The sequence below is a fragment of the Arachis hypogaea genome, chromosome 2 (assembly GCF_003086295.3).
Source record: "Arachis hypogaea cultivar Tifrunner chromosome 2, arahy.Tifrunner.gnm2.J5K5, whole genome shotgun sequence".
Lineage (NCBI taxonomy): Eukaryota > Viridiplantae > Streptophyta > Magnoliopsida > Fabales > Fabaceae > Arachis > Arachis hypogaea.
The window spans coordinates 87,940,687-87,962,003 of record NC_092037.1 but is presented as its reverse complement, the minus strand read 5'-3'; the positions used below and the strand labels follow the sequence as shown (position 1 = coordinate 87,962,003).

At 29.4% G+C, this 21,317-nt stretch overlaps 1 protein-coding gene across 1 annotated transcript; it reads right to left on the bottom strand.

Moving 5' to 3' along the window:
- Positions 1-7,138: 7,138 nt before the first annotated feature.
- Positions 7,139-14,899, bottom strand: LOC112749544 (disease resistance protein RPV1). Its single transcript, XM_025797828.3, has 5 exons — positions 14,254-14,899; positions 12,606-13,707; positions 12,221-12,490; positions 10,776-11,555; positions 7,139-7,795 (listed from the first exon to the last, which is right to left on the bottom strand). The coding sequence occupies exons 1-5, from the start codon at positions 14,739-14,741 to the stop codon at positions 7,259-7,261; spliced, it is 3,177 nt and encodes a 1,058-aa protein (XP_025653613.1). The 5' UTR covers positions 14,742-14,899; the 3' UTR covers positions 7,139-7,258.
- Positions 14,900-21,317: the final 6,418 nt, after the last annotated feature.

Here is a 21,317-nt window from a genome sequence, read left to right as displayed (position 1 = left end):
AATAACAGATACTGGCATTGTACCATTACAAACACCAACAACTACATTAGCACCAATAAACACAGACAACAACTATTACAAATCAACTAGTCACGGATAAAAATGCTAGTAATAAAATCGTTAGTACAAAAAAAAGGAAGACTTCACCAATTTGGGACGATTTTGATCAAGTTGAAAGTTCTAAAGGTACCAAAGCTATTTGTAAGTATTGCACATTTATGTTTTCTTACGCTGGAAAAAGAGCTACTTCATATTTATAAAGAAATTCTAGTAGTTGCTTACAAAGGAGATTGTCTGTTGCTGCACAAAAGAAGCAACCATTGATTTTATTTCAACCTTTCAATTCAAGTGTTAATCCCTTTGTAACAACAGGTACAAGATATTCTCAAGAGAAGATGAGACAAATAATTGCTACAGCAATTATGGTTAGTGAGCATCCTTTCAGCATTATTGAGGATGAAGTTTGGATGTGGGGCTTTCATTACGCTAATTCTTAATTTCATAAAGTTTCCTGTAAAATTGCACGAAGTGATTGCTTGGTAATATATGAGGCAGAAAAGAAACAATTGAAGGATTTGTTACAAGGTGTTAGGAAGACAAGTTTGACAACTGACACGTGAAGATCAAGCCATCAAATTGTTGAATATATGGTTATCACATGTTACTTTATTGATGCGGGGTGGAATCTTCAAAAAAAGGTTTTAAGTTTTGCTCAGGTACCTGCTCCTAGACGTAGCATCGATATTGCGTATGCTATTTTCAAGTGTTTGAAAACTTGGAGAATTGAAAAACAAAATCTTCTCAGTATCTCTTGATAATGCTTTCTATAATAATTCATGTCTAAGGGCTTTTACGGATACTATTTTAGATAACAACTTATTACCTGTTAGTGGTAGTTTGTTTCATGTTAGGTGTTGTGCACACATTCTGAATTTGTTGGTACAAGATGGGCTAGGTAAAATTAAAGGTATTATTCACAAAGTTCGTGAGAGTATTAAGTATGTCAATTTTAATGATTCAAGATTTAAAACATTTTGTTGAGATTGCTGAGAATAAGCGTTTGAAGGAAAAAAAACTCATCATTGATTGTCCCACAAGATAGAATTTTACTTACAACATGTTATCTGTGGCTTTGAAGTTTAAATATGTGTTTCCTGTGTATAAGAAAAAAGAACCCCACTACAGTTCATCAGAGGATTGGAGAAAAGTTGAGAAGATTTACAAACTTTTAAAAGTTTTTAATCTTGCTACTCATGTATGTCATTTCTGGTAGTGAGTATCCTACTGAAAATTTGTACCTTCCTAAAGTTTGGAAAGTGAAACAAGTAATTGATGATGCTATTGAGGATAGAGATTTTTTTACGATGACAACCTCAATGAAAGAAAAGTTTGACAAATATTGGGGAGGATGCAATATGGTAATGTATCTAGTTTGTGTTTTGGATCCTAGGTGCAAATTACATGTTATTAAATTCTGTTTTTCACTAATTTACAAACCTGAGCATGTGGCTGCTAAAAATGTTGAAAAGTGAAGAGTACATTGTAAGAAATATATAATGAATATGCTAGAATGTGTCATGGTGAAACAATAATAAGTGGAGTTAACACTAATGGTCTAGTTGCTTCTTCTAATGTGGTTAGTTCTAAAATCAGTGGAATCGATGAAATGTTGAATATGATTCGAAAAAAAGAAGCCATTCATCCAAAAAAATCATAATTAGAAGTTTATCTTGATGAGAGTGCTTAAATTACATTCTGGAAGGCAATTCTAAATCTTGTAGTGCTTTGAAATGGGGAAAAAACAATAGCCTGAAGTTCAAGAGTCTTCATTTAGTGCTGGAGGAAAAATTATTGATGAATATCGTTCTCGACTAAATCAAGAGTCAATTGAAGCTCTCATTTGTGGAGGAGATTAACTTCGGAACAAGTATGATTTGAAGAAAACCAAAGATAAAAATCAACTTTCTAATATTTCTCTTTTTGACTAAGTATCCATGTTATAAAAATTATTTCTCTTTTTAAATGTGAGAACATTGATATTGGTATGATGTGAATAGTTAGAATAATAAAAAAATTTCATGATATATAAATGAGGTATCATATAATTTATATTAAGATTATGACCACAATTTTATTTTGAACATTCTCTTTTGTACTAATAAAAAAAAGTATTTATTATATTTATATTATTTAAAAATTTAGTGATATGTGTATATTTGCTTTTTTTTTAAGACGTTGGAACACGAAGATTAAATCACTTTCAAATTTGGAGGGTTAATCAATTAATTGTCCAACATTCTTTTGACTTTATTTTTATTTAAGTAGTTATTAGCTTTTATTTGATGTTATGTGTAGTTGGTTTGTTACAATTCCTGATATTGATGAAGTCTTTTATTTTAATATATTATATATTTTGGAAGTAGCCAAGTGAAAATATATTCATGTATATTATTTTTTTAATCAGTAATAATTATTTATCGATATTTTATCTTTATTTATATCAATATTGTCCATAAATTTATTATTCTATAATTTTAAAAATTAAATTATATGTTAAATTTAATTATTATTAAAAACAAGACCTATTGACAGGCTTTAGGTCAAGTCAGATTTAACAACAGGCCAGGTTCAATACTCATTAAAAAGTCTATACTAGACTACAGGTTAGGCTTATGCCAATATACTCTATTACAGGCCTGGCCTGTTAAGAGTAAAGCCTGACCTGTTTCCACCCCTAATGACGGACACTCAAAGTATCCAGTGAAACATAATTAGTCCATTTCCAAGGCTCTAACAAGAACGAACTGTTCTGATACCATAATGTAACACCCTAACTTATTTTCATATTTATAAAAATAACCCTGAATTTTTATAAAATACCCATTTTTACTCCCGTACTTTATTTATTATCCAAAATACCCAGAAACTTATATAATTACAAATTGTACCTCAATTTTTATGTACAAATACAATGTTACCCTTTAAAAAATAAAGTTTAAATATTAATCTTCCTCTTATACCCAAAATCTACGAAATTCTTAGCCCTTCCTTTTTAAAATATTACTTGTATTTTAATTTGTTTTCGAGTCTTTCGATTACTGATTTTTCTCAACTTTTAATTTAATCTTTCAACCACTAAATTTCATCAATTTTTTTAAAATACCACTTTACAATAGTTCCAAAACGGTTAAAATAACTACAGTTGAACTGTTTCTCATAGTCAAACTAACAAATCACAAACAACAATAATAATTCAATATTCATTTATTAAATTCACATTTAATTATTATAAAGTTATCAAACTCTACCTCTGTGCATAAATCACAACAACAAAACTTTTAAAGAAGCTTTTTAATCGAGTTGCTGAAGAAAAAACGTCAGAAATTATCTATATCTCTTAGAACTCTAATTGGCCAAATTTAAAAAAAAGAGAAGCTACGTCACTGTCAGTTTTTACTAAATAAAATTAATATTAATTTGTAAAAAAAGACGATACAAATATTTTTACTGAATTAGATTTTTTATTGAACTTACGAATCACAAAAAATCGAAGGTGGAATTTTTTGTGTGGGTCACGATTTTCCTCATGCAAGCATTCAGTCCCTCCCTTTTGTTTTTCAAAGTAATTCGGTTATGCATGAGGATTAAATGGGGTTGATAATATTAAAAGAAGATATGTGGTGATTAAGGCTTCATGAGGTATCAAGGTTATATATTATACATATATACATTAAAAACCACGTTTTATATATATATATATATATATATATATATATATATATGTTTCAATTTCATATATATATGTAATGCGTATATAAGCCACGTTGTGGCTTTTCTTTCTTTTTGTTTTCGAAAAATAAATAATAATATAATAATGATAATATAGTAATAATAATGATAACAATGATAATATAATTAAATAATGATAATAATATTAACAATTATAAAAATTAATTTAATTTTTTGTTTATTAAAATAAATTTTAATAAATAATCTAAACTAATAGAATAAATTATAATTAAATTAAATTTTAATAATTTTTAAATTTTATTTAATTATTTTTAATAAAATAATTTTTTAAAAATAAAATATTAAATATAATGACTCATAAATAATTAATTATTTAATTTTTAAAAATTTGAGGTCTTATACATGATTATATCAAAAGTAATAAAAATATTTCTCTATTATATGACATGTTTTTAATTTATATATTTAAGAACTTTGCTGTTGATCTGACCAATGAACACTAAAAGAATAGAATTTTATCCATTAAGAGCGGTGGTGCAGTCAAACAGACAAAAAAGGAACTAAGGCTGCTAGAGATACGATTATGGAGGAAGAAGAAGATGAGAGTATTCTTTCTCTTTCTGCTGCAGGCACATCAAATTTTAATAAATATTTGATTAATGACATTATCAAGGATATGCTATAAGAGTTTGTTAATCTTACAAAGCAAATAATCAATTCTAGCTAACAAACTAAAAGACTTACAATTCAAAATGTAAATTTCTTAAGAAAGTCTCAAAGTAGGGTTGAGGTACTTTTAAAATATCTTGAATCGTTGAAAGATGATTAAATAATGTCTGAGTTTGAAGAAGAAGACATTTTGAGAACCGAGAATGAGAAATTTGATGTCTAATTACATGTTGAAATTGTTGATTTCTGAAATACTATTTTTTTTTAATTCTGATTTTTGAATACTCTTATTGGATGGCTATAATATTGGTTTTTTGATACCACTCTAAACTGTTTTGCATTGATGGATTGAATATTGAACACTTAATATTTTTTGTGCAAGTTTACTTATCTTCTTTAATAACAAAAGGGGGAGTAAGTGAAAGAAAAATGAATGAAAATGAATTGTTTTAAATTGTTCTTAGGTTATTTTGATTGTTGTTGATACTGATTATTTGAGGATGATTGTTTCGAAGATATTTAATATTTTGTAACTCTGATTGTGAAACTTGAACATAGTTCTTATTAGTATTTATTTTTGATTGAATAAGATTGATTAATGTTATTAGTATTTATTTTTGATTGAATAAGATTGATTAATAATTTTTTTTAACAGCAAACTTGCAAATATTGGCTAGTGATAAGATTGGTTCTCTTAAGTATAAAACTGTTTGAAATAATTTATGGATGTTTGACATTGTTTTTGTATAATTTTTTTTTAATCACAGATTGAATAATGCAGACATTTAGAGAAAGGCAAGTAAATAAAAGAAAGGAGGAGTTTAACATCAAATATAATCATCAAAAAAATTTTTAAAACTCTTTTTAGTTTTTTTTAATTCATTTTTAATGTTTCTCATCAAAAGAGAGATTATTGAATTTAAAAAATTAATAAAAAATTAATTAATAATGACTAAATATTATTAGTGGGTTAATAACCTAATTAAGTATAATTTAGTTTGCTTAATAGAAAGCATTAGATCCAATTGGATTCAAAGTCCACTTCACTCATTCAAAGAAATAACGGCTGATCTCGAAGGAGAAAGGAAAGAAAGAATCTTGACTGGCCCAACAACAAACTAATGAAGTCCAAAGTAATAAAAAATTTGAATAGCTAGTGTGTAAAAATAAATTTGGACCAAACAGAAGCACAGGGCCAACCGGTAATCCAAGTCCATTATTCACTCAACTTGGTTTTTAATTAAGATTGGTAACTCCATTTGCATCAGAACTAAACATAAGTCAATGAACTAAATTATCTCTTCTTTTTCTTTTCTCTTTTCTCTCACCCACGCGAAGATAAAAAAAGAAAACAAAAAAGAAAAAATATGATTAGGGCTCAAATCAAAAACAAAAAAGTGGATTACCGTTTTTAAACAAAGAAGAAAAAAGTCAAAGAAGTTAGGATTTCAAGGAAAGATCACATTTTAAGACTACAGTAGAAAAATATTTTCTCATTTATGCTTTGTCGAAGAAAGTTGAAGAAATCTTCCTTTTGCATACATTGAATGAAAAATCTGATTCAAATAGAGGTTATGGAGCTTTACAACAATCAACGGATAAGAAATAAACTTGGAGTCAAAATTTTGATACACAGCTCAAATTCAAGAAGCAATATGAAAAAGGATGAAAGAGAAGATAAAAGGTATGGATGTATGTGCTGTTAAATCACTGCTACTACCCTATCTCTCTTCTACGTCACTGCTGTTGTTGATATTGGGGAAGAAGAACTCAAACAAGTTGCTGAAGATAAGTTTCAAAATTTGGAAGTTTTACTCCTCTATTAAAGGAATAAATGGCCAATGATTGGAGTAAAGAGTGGGAGCACAAAGTTTAAGTTCTCATAACTTACAAAACGATACCTTTTTCTTCTTCATGGTTCTCAATTGAATATTATGTTTTCTCAATTTAATCTTTTTTTTGTCTTAATGGAAAAAGACATTACAATGAGGAATGTAATAAAAAATCATTGAGTGAAAAAAAAACAGAGAGAGTTAGACTTGGAGAAAAGCCAAATATTTATTTCAAAAATTCTTTGTATATATTTCTGTTTTGTTATTATGATTTTGAGAAAATTCTCGTACTAAGTTAGGTGAGCACTTAGTGGTTGTAAATTTAGGGTTAGGTCCTAGTCAAATCTAGGTTAGGTAGAAGCTGGGTTTGTCCCAGATAAGATTGGGTTGAATACTAGAAAAATTAGTATATGTAATCTTAGTTAAAGATAATAAAATTTCATCATAGTTGTGATGAAAACTGGATATAAGCTACATTGCACAAGGTAGTTGAATCACGATATATCGATGTATTACTTCTCTCTCTCTCTTTGTTCTAATTTTGGTAAGAGACAAAATAAAATTTTCTCTTGCTTTTCATAATTAGAAATACTTCATAGCATTTATCCCTTCTCACAATTCTGTTTTAATTCCTTCATTGACTAAAGACAAATTAAAAGTATTTCCTATTTTTCAATTTGAGGTGACTCAAGAGATACTATAAAATCCATCTAATTTAAAGAAAAAACAAATAAAATTAAAAAAATCTAGATTCAACCCCTTTTTTTTTTTAAGTTGCTGATATCCATTATAATCAACACAATTTTAGTGAGCCCAAACATATTCGTGTTTGTATTGATGAATCCTAGAATACTATGTATTGAAATACATGGAATGAAAGTCGAGCATTAGAATCAAAATAGAGACTCACAAGAAATTGTGAGAATAAATTAAAAAATTAAGAATCTTAAGCAAGGTTTGTTAGGTCATCTCACTAAGATAGATATGTTGATGTACTAACAAACATATTATCTCCAACACCAATAGAAACATGAATATTTCTTCTTTGACCTATCATGACTACCACCAGAAACACTAGAACATTCATCAATTTCCATATCATTATTATCACTAGAAATAATGTAATTATCACTTGAAACAATAACATCCGCTTGATAGTGCTCCGCATAGTGGTCAACCGGTTCATCATATATCAGATAAACTGTTGTTCTCTTCACAATGAATTTGTAACCAACAAGAAGAATCTCCACTTTGTTACCGGGTTCTATATGTGAAGTTATGGTTTTTCCCTCCTCATCTTCAAGAGAGGCTAGTGTGTCTTGTTTATAGACTTGAATGGTGGACTTTGTGTAATTTATGATTAACACGTTTTTAAGGCATTCTGATAAGATGGTTTCTGAGGAAGAAGAATAAAGAATACGCAATGTCACTGCCTTCAAGTTGCACCCATTCATTTGAGGGACTTCGAATACCACAGAAGAACCTTTGGAACCGAATGTTAACCAATACTTGTCACTGAACTCATTGGTTGTAGTCATCAAGCCCTGTGTACAATAAATGATTAATTTTATTTGATCACAAACTAAAAAGTCGTTGACCGTTAATAAAAGATATTGAATAATGAGACATGAATAAATCCATCATATGTTAGGGAAGGCATTATATTCCTATCCGAATTCGCTGAGTACCTGCTCCACCTCTATCTGAGGACGGGTAATTGTTAGCCCTGCTTTGTGACGTTTTTTTTTTTTACAGGTTCTATTATGGAATGGGGCGGATTTAGGTTCAAAGTAAATTCACCCCTGCTTACTCTATAATAATAATAATAATAATAATAATAATAATAATAATAAAATAAAGATTCAAATACATTAAAAAAAATCTCTAGGTACTGAACAAAGTAACACAATATTCAAGAAGACGTTTTTTTTAATGGATTATTTGAATTTTACATTTTATTTTTATGACTGATTTATAAATTTTGAATTTTTACATTTTTAGGATAAATCACATATATAAACTAAATGCAAGCAGATATTACATAATTCTACCAAAAGAAAAAATTGTAACAAGGCTCTATCAAAAAGACATTTTCATCTAGTTCTAATGAGGCGAATTTGAATTACAAAAACCCACGGTAATTTGAATCACATAAATTCGAACATCAACATAATTCAAATTAAACCAGTTCGAATTATGTATTTATTGTATCTATGGAGTAATTTGAATCCCATTTATTCGAACTATAAAAAAACGTGATCCACACTAGTTTGAATTAATCTAATTCGAATTAGCACACTATTTTAACACACATAGTAATTCAAATGGATCTGTTATAAATTTTTATAGTGCCACTACCATTTTTTAAAATTATTTTACATGAAATAAAATATTTTTGTGTGGATAAAATATTTCTTTTTAAATTACAATACATGAAATAAATTTTTTTTAACAGTACTATAAAAATTTGTAATGTCCCATGAATTAAGTAAGTAGAATAGTAGATGATAAAAATATATATTTTTAAAATTTTTAAATTATTATAGACTATATAAATATTTTATTTAAAATTTGAATACATGCATGTATTTACCACATTACAAATTTTTATAGTATTTCTAACATCTTTTAAACCATTTTTTAAAATTGTTTTGCATGAAATAAAATATTTTTTTGTGATATAATTTAAATAAATTTATAAAAAAAATAATTTAAAAATTTAAAAATATATATATTTTATTCTTTGCATTAAAGCTAACAAAATATTTAAGTAGGTGACTTCTTCAAGAATATTTATGAGCTATCAATTTGAATTTCATATAATACTCTTCAGCTCATAAATATTTTAAAGAAGTCTTATAATTAAATATTTTGTTAGCTTTTTTTTAATGCATGGAATAATATATATATTTTTCATTTTTAAATTATTAATTTTTTTAATAAATTTATTTAAATTATATCACAAAAAATATTTTATCCCATACAAAACAATTTAAAAAAATAGTTTAAAAGATGTTAGGAGTACTATAAAAATTTGTAATGTCCTAGTAACTTAGGTAAATACATGCATATACTCAAATTTTAAATAAAATACTCTACATAGTCCATAATAATTTAAAAATTAAAAAATATATAATTTTATCATCTACTTACTTAAGTTATTGGACATTACAAATTTTGATAGTACTCTTAAAAAAAATTATTCCATGCATAATAATTAAAAAAATATTTTATCCACAAAAAAATTTTATTCCATGCAATATAATTTAAAAAAATAGCTTAAAAAATGGTAGAGATACTATAAAAATTTATAACAGATCTTTCGAATGACCATGTGTGTTAAAATAGTGTGCTAATTCGAATTAGATTGATTCGGATTAGTGTGGGTCATGTTTCTTTATAGTTCGAATCAATGAGATTCGAATTACTTCATAGATACAACAAATGTATAATTCGAACGGGCTCAATTTGAATTACGTTGATGTTGACTAATTTAAATTTATGTGATTCAAATTATCGTGAATTTTGTAATCCGAATTAGCCTCATTCAAATTACGTAAAAATATCTTTCTAATAGAACCTTGTAATATTTTTTCTTTTGATAAAATTATATAATATCTACTTACATTTAATTTATAGATATGATTTACCCACATTTTTATGTTGGATTATAGAGATTACAGAGACGAGATAGGTGAGTGGTTAGGATACAAAATTTTACTACTCCGGATTAGTATCGAAGTGAGTTTTTTGACAAATATGAGTACAACAGGGTGGAATTGGATAGGGTGAAAATTCGCCACCTTGCTGTTATGCTATTCCTATAAGGAAAAGTTCCCCTTCCTATAATACATACTTTAGTAATAATAGAGAGTTAGTTACTAGCTTGTGGAAAATTTTAATGCATTTTCGAATTATAAATATTTCAAGAAATTATTATTCAATTGGTTAATAGTATAAAATTTATTTTTGGTTAGCACTTAGCCACCAATAAGTTGTATCTATATTTTTAGTTATTTACAAGAATTTTATATATAAAAAACATATAATTTATACTTATATTTATCAAATTTTACACAAATAAATTAATACAGTTTGTACTTATATTTTTTTCAGAATTTACATAAATAAAATAGTAAAATTTATTTGTTAAAGATAATTTAGTGTTTGTGCTGGTTAAATAATGATAAAAAATTCTAAAAATTACTAATTTCCAAAAATTTCTCTTTAAAAAAAATGCACAATTTAAAATAAGTTTGGTTTGTGTTTTTATTTTTGGTGTTTTTTATTTCAAGATTTTATATAAAAAAAGAAAATATTAAAAAATATTTTTTATTTTCTCTTTTTTCTTTTTAAAATATTCAAAATAAAAAACTCAAACCAAATGTTCCCCTAGTACTAGTACCTGAATATTATAACCATAAATCACATTAATATCTTTGCCACTAGCCTAATTAATTGAGCATTTTTAAAACTACCAAATTGATTAAATTAATTTCAGTAGAAATAATTTGAGAGAAAAACCTGTAAAATTTTGTCCTTAAGGGCGTTGGTGGCATGACTCTTCATTCCAACTTCAATTATAAGACACTTGAGTGATTCAGAATTGTGAGATTGATTGCTCAAATCAAATATTTCTGAACCTTTGATATTCTCCATGACTAGTGACGTAGTTGGTGTTGCTTCTAGTTCCTTGTTGTATGTAGCAAACAAGGTAGCCAAAATTCTTGCTACACCTCCATTTAATTGAAGATCAGAGTCACACTTCACCCAGAGACTTCTAAGCTTTGGTAAATCTAATGGAATAAGTGCTGAAGAAGATGCTTGAACCATGGATGAGAGGTTATATTTACTTGTTGGTGACATCCATGACCAAATGAGAGAAGGAAACACATCACGTGAGAATCCTTCATAACCACACAGAGAAACATATCCAATGCTTTTTGATCTTACTATTGAAAATGGCACTTGTGTTATTGCAGTCTTATCTGCAATTAAAGTTATTAATGACTCCATTTGTTCCAAGTCCTCTTCCAATTTGTCAATCATTGAGCATCCGGAAATGATGAGAGTGGTCAGAGATTTCAACTTATAAAAGCTTCTTGGCAGGTTGCCAAGGCTTGTGCAGTCTTCCAAATTTATTACAAGAATCTTTTTCAGATGTCCTATGGTGTCTGAAATTGTAGACAACCTTGAACAATCTTTGAGTAGCAGCTTTTCAAGATTTGGCAAGTATGAAAAGTCAGGTGTTTGCGTCAAGTTATGAGAGTGATTAAGATTTAGAACTTTCAACTTCTCCATGAACTGGAAAAAAAATTAGAGAAGTTAATTTGTAAGGACACTATATAACCTTAAAAGTTCAAAAATGCTATTTTCACAAAAAAAAAGCTATCAAATCAGTAAATAAGTATTTTTGTTATTTATATATGTTATTCAACATATTTTTAATATATATTCGTAGTTTAGTATATATTATATATGAGTGGCTGATTAGTGGCAAATTTTTTTTATATATATACAGCATGACCAAAATACTATGTTATTGTCCGTAAAAAATATGCCCAATGATATGGAAAAACAATAAAAATTAGTCAATAGCCAATTAACATAAATTTGAAATGAAAAAGTTTTAAATTTTGGATATATAACTTTTAAATTTTTTAAATGCATGAAAATTCTATTGGTTAATTATGAGAACGTCTAGGATGCCAGCACTTTTGTTGAAATTTGACCAACACTTTTGTTGAAATTTGACCAACACTTGATCATCAAAAGGAAAATAATTAATTCTATACCATTAAATGTCATCTCACACCATTAAAAATATTAATAATGCCTAATTGATGACTAGACATCACAAATTCTGCTGGCTCTTCTTTTGTTATTTCTTTGAGAAGCCCGATAATTAATTTAATTTTTGCATGTATTAAATAGTTTAATTTGTTAAGAACAATACTCAACAGTTATACCTTGGCCTCTTTCCACACAAATTTGAGATTGCTGAATTCTAATTCAATGGCAACTAAACTTGCTTGATCAGAGTTGGAAGGTATGTACTTCAAATTGCATTCATGCCATTGAAGCCATCTTAGATGTTTCGGAAGATCTTCAAAATTTCCATCTAGTTGCACACCAGCAAGTTGAAGTAATCTAAGTCTCTTCATCATCTTAAACATTTTTGCCTCCAAACTAACCGAATTGGTCAACTTTAAAGTCAATCCCTCGATAGCTTTTGTCCCCTATAAATAAAACAAAAAAAAGAAAACACAAAGAATCAATGTCTAAATTTTATTGTAATAAAAATTCTGATACTATGTTGTAAAACTATTAGGTAGAGACGAATGAATATCGTACCATATGATTTGACAATACATGGTACACATCGTTTTGCAACCATAATCTGCTACGTTCCTCTGGCTCCTTTGGTGATTTCTCGCGAACAATTTCTCTCCCCATATCTCGTAGCAAATCATGCATTCCAAGCTTGTTATTATTGTCAATGGTGACAAGGCTTCGATCTACAAGAACACTGATTCCAATCGCAGCATCATATTCATCTAAAATATGTATTACATCATTTCGGTCCATCCCAATAAAGAAAAACGCAATGTCAAGAAATATTTCTTTCTCTGTATCATCATTCAAACTATCAAAGCTTATTCTCAACTTTCTCTGTACTTGATCATTGGGAATTCTTTTCAGCTTATCCACCACACTTCCCCATTCTCTTACTTTCTTATCAAACAAAAATGACCCAATAACCTCAAGAGCTAAAGGTAGTCCTCCACAATATGCAACCACATTTCTAGAAAGTTGATCAAAATCTTCTCCAGGACATGGTTGTTTGAAAGCATGCCAGCTGAAATGTTGAATAGATTCATCTTGATCCATTTCCGGCATTCTAGATATGTGATCAACCTGAAGCAGTTTGAGTAAATGTTCATCTCTTGTTGTGATGATTATTCTACTTCCAGGACCGAACCATTCGCGGCTTCCACACAAGGCTTTTAGTTGCTCTATCTTATCAACATCGTCGAGTATGAGGAGTGCTCGTTTATAACGAAGCCTTTGTTGCAAAATGAATATGCCTGATTCAATGTTATGTATTTTGATCTTTGTTGTTTTGTAAATATCGGAAAGAAGCCTTTCTTGTAAATACACTTGACTGGTAGTACTCTGCTCCCACAATTCTCTGATGTTTGAAAGAAAGCAATAAGACTCAAAATGGCGGTGAATCTGATTGTAAATGGCTTTGGCAATGGTTGTTTTCCCAATCCCTCCGATTCCCAAGATCCCCAACAGCATAACATCTTTTGATTTTTGGTAGTTTAACAGTTTAATCACATGTTGAGCACGAGGTTGTACTCCAACTGGATGTTGTGCAACAAACAAGACTGTATTGTCCAGCGACTCAGTGATGGTTTCAATGATTTTATTGATATCTTCACTTTCATTCCTGTAATTAAGGAATAATTGGTAGTTAGTTTATTGGTCGTAACAATTCAGTGTTATGAGAGCTCAACTAACTCATTCTGTGCAAAATCTTCTAAAGATGTGACATGGTATTCTTCTATCTAGGCATGCATGCTATCGTTGCTGTGGCTAGCTAGGGATTCCATGGGGTGGGAATCCCATCCCCTTTCTCGGTCTCTGTTAAATAAAATGCCCCCTATTTCTGTCTTATTCCCATCCTAGGTTCTTACATATATAAAATTATAAAAGGGGAACATGAAGATTAACTTACATATATAATGCCTGAAAAATCAGACAAAAAATAATAAGAGGCAGATGATAACAGAATCTGTTGCATTAAAAGTTAAAACAGAATCTTTTGCTTAGAGATCAAGTTACTTTACCTTTCAGTAGTTAATAACAGTTATTCGGTTATTTTATTAGAGACTCGTTTACTTGTATATGTTCATTCAATCATAATACAATATATAACTTGTTCTTCTTCAATCTCCTTTCCATAGAACTCTATTCAAAAAATAAATAAATATACCTGGAATTATTGAGATGAAATCCGGTCAAACTAGCAGCATCGCGAAGCGCAGTACCCCAAAGTTGAGCTTTGTTCTTTGAAATTGTTTTCTTCAGATCCTGAAAGCTTCTTCCAAAGGCACCTCTCTGATGACGCACATGAGAGGGTTCTACGTTGTAGAAAACAGGAACAACAACTTGGCCTATGCTTCTTCGACAATCCATGATTCTCTGCAGCTCTTTCAGACAACTCTTTGAGTTCGCGTAGTTCTTCGAGAAAACAATGATGGAGATTCTAGAAACTTGGATTGCTTGCATGAGTAACGATGAAACCTGGCCTCCTTTGCGAAGCTCCTCGTTGTCCTTGAAAACGTAGATTCCTGCGTTTGTGAGGGAGTTGTAGAGATGAGAAATGAAGATAGTGCGAGTGTCGGTTCCTCTGAAACTCAAGAACACATCGTAGATCCATCTTCGCTCTGATGATGAACTACTTGTGGATTTTGAAGGCATAATAATGGATAAAGGTGTTTGAATTGCATGCAACACCGTTGGATTTTGTAGAGGAGAAGATCAAAGCTAACAGAAAGAAGATATTGATTATTAGTAGTAAGTATTATTGGACTTTTGGATCTTCTCAATGTGTACCTAGCGAAAGATAAACGGTGTGTGTTAGGGTCTTAGGGATAAATAAATAAATAAAGATTAAAAAGAAGAAAAGAAATTTAAAGAAAAAAATCCATTAGTTGCTAATTAAAACTACGATAAAGTACTATTTTGGTATTTGGATTAAATTTTAATTTAATGTCTAATATTTTAAATGTTCTATTTTAATCTCAAAAAATTTAAACACATTTAATATTATTTCATGGTTAAATTTGATTTGAATAGTTAACGAAAAAATTTATACTTTAATAATTGTTAGTAGATTAAATTTATTTATGTACTAAGATCGAACATTTTATTGATTATTAAATATGCTAATTGTTTGCATCAAGTTTAACTGTAGAATAACATAATATTAAATTTATTTAAAATATTAAAAATCAATTTAAAAGTTGATTAATTTAAATTAAATATTGGGAATAAAGATATTAGTTTACTCTTAAAAATAAAATTTCTTACTTAAATAGGTATAGCTATTGTGACCATGCTATCGTACAAAACTTATGGCAAGATTAAAAAAACACTCAATCTCCTTAAAATTGATTGAAATGACAAGCGATCCTTGATTCCGAAATTAAAAAATTCCAGACCCCCCCCCCCTTTCTCTTTTTTTCCCCCTGTTTACGGGGCGGTAGCCACGTTACATTAATATGATAAGCCATGGTAAGAAGGATTTGGATTTTCCATAAATACTGATATAATTATTATATTATTTTTATTAAATAATCTGTAATAAATACTTTACAGTTAATCTTTGTTGATGAATTTGAAATTAATAATTCTCTTAATTTATGAGTAAAAAAATAAAAAATAAACAAAAATACATATAAATTTTTATATTGTAGACTAATATAAATTTTTTAATATTTTAATGAATCATATGTATAGATTAATATTAAATTTTATTAGTCATTTTTACTCTTCTGTCATATATGAGTAACTTTTCGATAATAATAATTACTCAGGTATCACGTTATTTATCAATAGTGGTTCTGTGTAAAAATTAATAATTCTCTGAATTTATGGTAAAAAAAAAGTTTGCTCCTCAGCCTCCTCTACTATTTAGTCAACACCACCTTTCGAAGGCTGAACAGTCCAATTATCATTGCTCTTTTTTACTAAATCTTTTTTTTTTCAATCCCCTTCGTGATTTTTTTAGGAAGCACGCCTATCAATAGAACCAAGTTGTTCAATACATCTAATAAATCTTTTGGTTTGTATAATTATTACTAGTTAATTATTAGCTAGGTAATAATATAACTAGTTGTCTTCTCAACAACAAAGAACCACACAACACCTACTAATGACTGATTTTTACAAAGCCTTTACCTTTTTATCAAATCAAACTTGATTACATTATAGGCAAATTTTTAAAAAATAATATAAAATCTTAATTAAAAATTGGATAAAATTATATATAGATGTATATACTAAAAAAACAAGTGAAAATAAAATGTCTTGTCTTATTTTTTAAAATCGGGTGTATTTCATTATTAAAATAATAGAATTTAAACTCATTCCTAATATTATCGGCAAGTTAAGAATATGACAATTCTAATTCTATTTATTCTCAAGTTGCGGATACCTGATTTTATTTGCGATTTTAACAAAAAAATGTAATATAATATTATTATTATATAACCTAACGAAAATGTAAATTAAAAATTAATATAAATAACACAAACATCCCACAAATAACATAATTATTCCATAAATAATATAATTATCAAATATTCAATTAATTTTACATAAAATTCTTTGTTTAAATTAATAACATAAATACAAATAAAATTATTGTAACTCTATGAACATTACATTTTGCTACAACAACATCATCACTAACAAGTAAAAATAACCTAATAATAATAATAATAATAATAATAATAATAATAATAATAATAATAATAATAATACAACGTAATTTCATATATCAATAAATAATCAAGGAAAAATCCAAAAGAAAACTCAAGCACGCAATAATAATAATCAGTAACACAACATAATTTAGCAAGAACAAAAACTTTGACGACTATTTGAACTTGTTTCAAATATTTGATGAACATTTGAGAGTAAACCTAGCTTATCTTTTTAATAAAATCAAAGTAGCACCAATTCTTCAACTACAGGGGGAGGGCAGCTTCTACGAACAGTTTTGACCATGGCGACAACAGAGCACACAACCACGGCACCAAATGGAGCACAGCGACGACCACAGCGTTAAACACGAGCATGGACATGAAGTGCTGGAGTAAGGAGCACGAATTTTCGGCAGAGAGATTGAGAGGAGAAATTGTGACTTGTCGCGGGATAGGGGTGATACAAGTGAAAAGATTAGGAATGTGCACGTTAAAATTGAGTATTTATATATCACTAAATACAATTGGGCTTTATATAAATAAAAGTACCAAATTATCAAATTATAACATTGATTCAGTAGTTAAATTAAAATTTTTTTACTGAAATCTATTTTTATATAATATTACATATATATATATAGAGTACAAGTTAATCAAATAAAATTAAGGCTCAATCCTCACTCAAATTCGCTTCGTACTCAATTCTACTGACAACAAATTAGATTGGGTTGAATTAAATACTCATAAATAGAATATATATTGTCACTTCTATTGGTCAACACCACGTTACGAAGTTCGAACAGTCCAACTATCATTGCTCCTTTTTACTAAATCTTTATTTTTTTCAATCCTTTTCGTGATTTTAGGAAGCACACCTATCAATAAAATCCAATTTGTTCAATACTGATGGTGGGTCTCTAACTTCAAGTGGGGTTCATACAATTTTAAAACAAAAATAAATAAATAAATAAATAAATAAATGGCAAAAGCCACGAGAGAGATAGAGAGAAGCTTCGTTCATTTTGAATGAAAAGAAGCGAAGCAACGTGGTTTCGACGAAGAGAAGAAGAATTGGAGAAAAATAGTTGTATCATTTTGATTTTATTGACTTAGTAAACTTGTTTTATTTCTTATGAAATTTTAGTATGTTATTCTTGGTGTAGAGATAAACATTAGGATATAACTTGCTAGTTGTATTGTCTTCTTTTTTGTCTGATTTGAGATACCCACTTTGTGGAGGGTTTATATTGATTCCGTCAGTTTTGATGATGAATCTTGTTAATTGTTGAGATGCCCTAGTGCTACTAGAAAGATTGACTGTGTACCCATTATTTTGATAGTGAAAGATTTTACTGGACTAGGTCCTGTGAGTTTTTTGTCCCTCTTTTGGGGGAGAGGTTTCCACAATAAAATTTTGGTGTTTGATTATTTAATTTCTGCCATTATATTTGCTGCTTGGAGTATCTTTAGTATTGCCTATTCAATCGCACAGGTTGTGAAAAAATTATTTTTGGTGCTTCTGCTGTTAGACAGGTTCTTATTGAACCTCAATCTTCCCAACAAAATGGTATTAGAGCCGATGGTTAATCGGTCTGGTTTAAGGAGTATTCAAGGTGAAGTATCGAAAGTCTTTCCGGCAAAGGTAATCCGACACGGCGTGTCCCACGGTGTGGTTGCGGCGGTGTGATGGATGAATACTTGTGGTGGAGGAGTTAGAAAGAGGGGGAGTTGATGTTTAATGTGGAGGCTCACACTTGAGTGGGAGATTGTTAATGTTACAAGTTTGGGAAGTGTCTTACATCAAAGAAAGTAAGGAAGAGTGCGAATTTTATAAGATGAGAGATCCATGAACTAACTACCTTAAGGTTTTTGAGTTAGATGTGGTGTCTTGCCATCTTATATTTTCTCTCACTTGATTTCTCCCCAAAATCTTCCTGATGGTCGAAAGCTCCCGACATTGACCCAACAAAGTGGTATCTAAAGTCTTGGTTGTGGCCCAACAAAGTGGTATTTAGAGTCTTGGTTGTTCTCTTTGCTGATTAAATAAAGAAAAATACTCATAGGCCAAATATGGTCAAATTGAATTTCCAAACTTACTCGATTTAGAAGATCCTTGGAAGACTCTCATAAAAGATATGTTGTATAGCAAGGACATGTATGATCCTGTGGAGGGGGATAAATCCAAAGATACCAAATCCGATGCTGAATGGAAGCAGCTGAATGAAAGCAGCTGAATCGGGAGGCAGTTACTTTGATTAGACAATGAATTGATTTTAGAGTGTATCCACATGTTGACACTGAAACAGTTCTTTTGATTAGACTAGCTTGATCTTAGTGTGTATCCACATGTTGACACCGAAACGAATGTCGAGAAGATGTAGAAGAACTTAAAGGAGTTATATGAGAGAAAGAATGTGCAAAATAAAGCATTCTTAATTAGGAAGCTTGTTGGTGTAGAATTTATAACCCACAAACTAATCAGCAAGTGCACGAGGTCGTACTAAGTAGTACCTCAAGTGAATGAGGGTCGGTCTCATGAGGATTGATGGACTAAGCAACAATGATTGAGTGATTTTTTTAGTTAGATAAGAAGAGAATAGTATTTGAATGTTCAAAAGCATTAGTAAATTCAGGAAATCAGAAAGTAAGCAGTAAATGGGTTGTGAAATATATGAGTAAAACAGTTAAGGTTTTACAGATATTTATTTTCCGGATTAACTTTTCTTACCAACTATTTTAATCATGCAAGATTCAATTCATGGCAAACTATATGTGACTAAACCCTAATTTCGTAGACCTTTTTAGTCTCTTCTAACCTTCATCAACTGCCAATTCCTTGGTCACTTGATTTCAATTAGAGGGTTAAGTTCAAATCTAGTTTATGTGCCACAGAAACCCTAATTACCCAAATATAAGAGGATTATATGTCACGTATCCCATTAAGTTTAGATAATTAGTGATTTAGGAGAATTTATTTTCAAGCTGTTGTTCAAGCAAAGAGCTTTTCCAAGTTTTACAAGAACTCAAATAGAATAAGGGTCATACTTCTGTTCCACCCAAATTCATAAGATAAAGAACGAAAATAATTCTTGAAATTGAAATCAATACGTGAATTAAAATAGAAAAGTAATAGTATTAATCCATAGAATAAACAGAGCTCCTAACCTTAACAGTGGAGGTTTAGTTGCTCATGGTTCAGAGAGAAAACAAGGATTCTGAAAAACTGTAAGGTAAGAGAGAAGAGATGTAGCCGAAGGGCTTATTCTTTTCCCTTTTATATCTAATCCTAATTAATGTAAAATATATTTTCTAAAACTAAATAATATCTTTTCCCATTTGTAAATAAAATAAAGTTTTAATCAAAATTAAATAGGATCTTCGTGCAACTTCAATTGAGATGTGACGACCATTGTGAATCATTGAGCTGGCGCCTAACTTGGAAAATTTCAAGTTAGGCACCACTATGGCAGCAAGCTTGTGGCGTGTAAGTTCTCCTTTGGCGCCTAACTTGGAGAATCCCAAGTTAGGCGCCACTAAGGCCGAGCATGCTGGAAAAGAAGTGCATATTATTATACATCGTTGGAAAGCTTTAAAAGTTAGCTTTCCAATGCCACTGAAATTATGTCAATTGAATCTCTGTAGCTCTAGTTATGCTCGTTTGAGTGTGAAGAGGTCAGAGTTGACAGCATCCACGAATTCTCTTTGTACTTGTCTTTAATTCCTGGTTCCTCCTTGTTCTTTTGCTTCTTTTTTCTAAATATTCCCTACAAGAATCATGAAACCAAAAGGATTAAAGCAATATCCAATTTGAGCACCAAAAATCTTCATAATTAAGCATTATGCATTTATTTTTTATATGAAAAAGTATAGAAAAACACAACATGATGCGCACGCATCACTTGTCAATATGAAGTATATTGAAGGTAAATTAATACCGGAGCACTTGAACATTTTTCAGGAGACGGTAAATCAACTAACAAATAATGAAATCACTTTGAATGATGAGTTTCAAGCTTGTTGTTGTTGAGCTCTTTGCCTGATAGTTGAGAAGTTTTGGTTGTGACACTGACTAACTCAACTCCAAAAGAAAAGTTGACGTTATCAATGATTAAAGAGAGCATGTTGAATGAAGAAGCCAGAAGAAGAGAGCGAGGTTTGACTAATGCCTCGTCCCAGTCAGAAGCACTTGTTTCAAAGTCACGGGGGAAAAGTCAAAGTAGAAAACCTCATAGTTCTGACAAGTCAGAGAGTCGAAGCAAGTTAAGAGAAAAGTACAAGCCAAAAAATGAGTTCATTTGTTACCATTGTGGCAAGTCGGGGCATATCAAGAGATATTGTAAGTTCTTGAAAAAAAACAATCAAGGGGAAGAAACAAAGACAAAAGTAAAGATAGTGATAAAAAAACTGATGTTATTGTTTATGAAGATGTTCTTATCACATATGATGAAAATTATGTGAATCTTGTATGTGATGATTTCACTTGGATTATGGACTCTGGTGCCTCATGTCATGTCACTCTAAGGCGTGAATTTTTCACTTTATATACTACTGAAAATTTTGGCAAGAT

What these genes read in the sequence shown, in the direction of transcription:
- LOC112749544 (XM_025797828.3), bottom strand. Translation starts at nt 14,741, where the DNA reads ATGCCTTCAAAATCCACAAGTAGTTCATCATCAGAGCGAAGATGGATC. An exon ending in ATGTATTGTCAAATCATATG is followed by an intron (nt 12,491 to 12,605) that starts GTACGATATTCA and finishes TTTTATTTATAG; the next exon opens with GGGACAAAAGCTATCGAGGG. An exon ending in TTAAGGACAAAATTTTACAG is followed by an intron (nt 7,796 to 10,775) that starts GTTTTTCTCTCA and finishes TATTGTACACAG; the next exon opens with GGCTTGATGACTACAACCAA.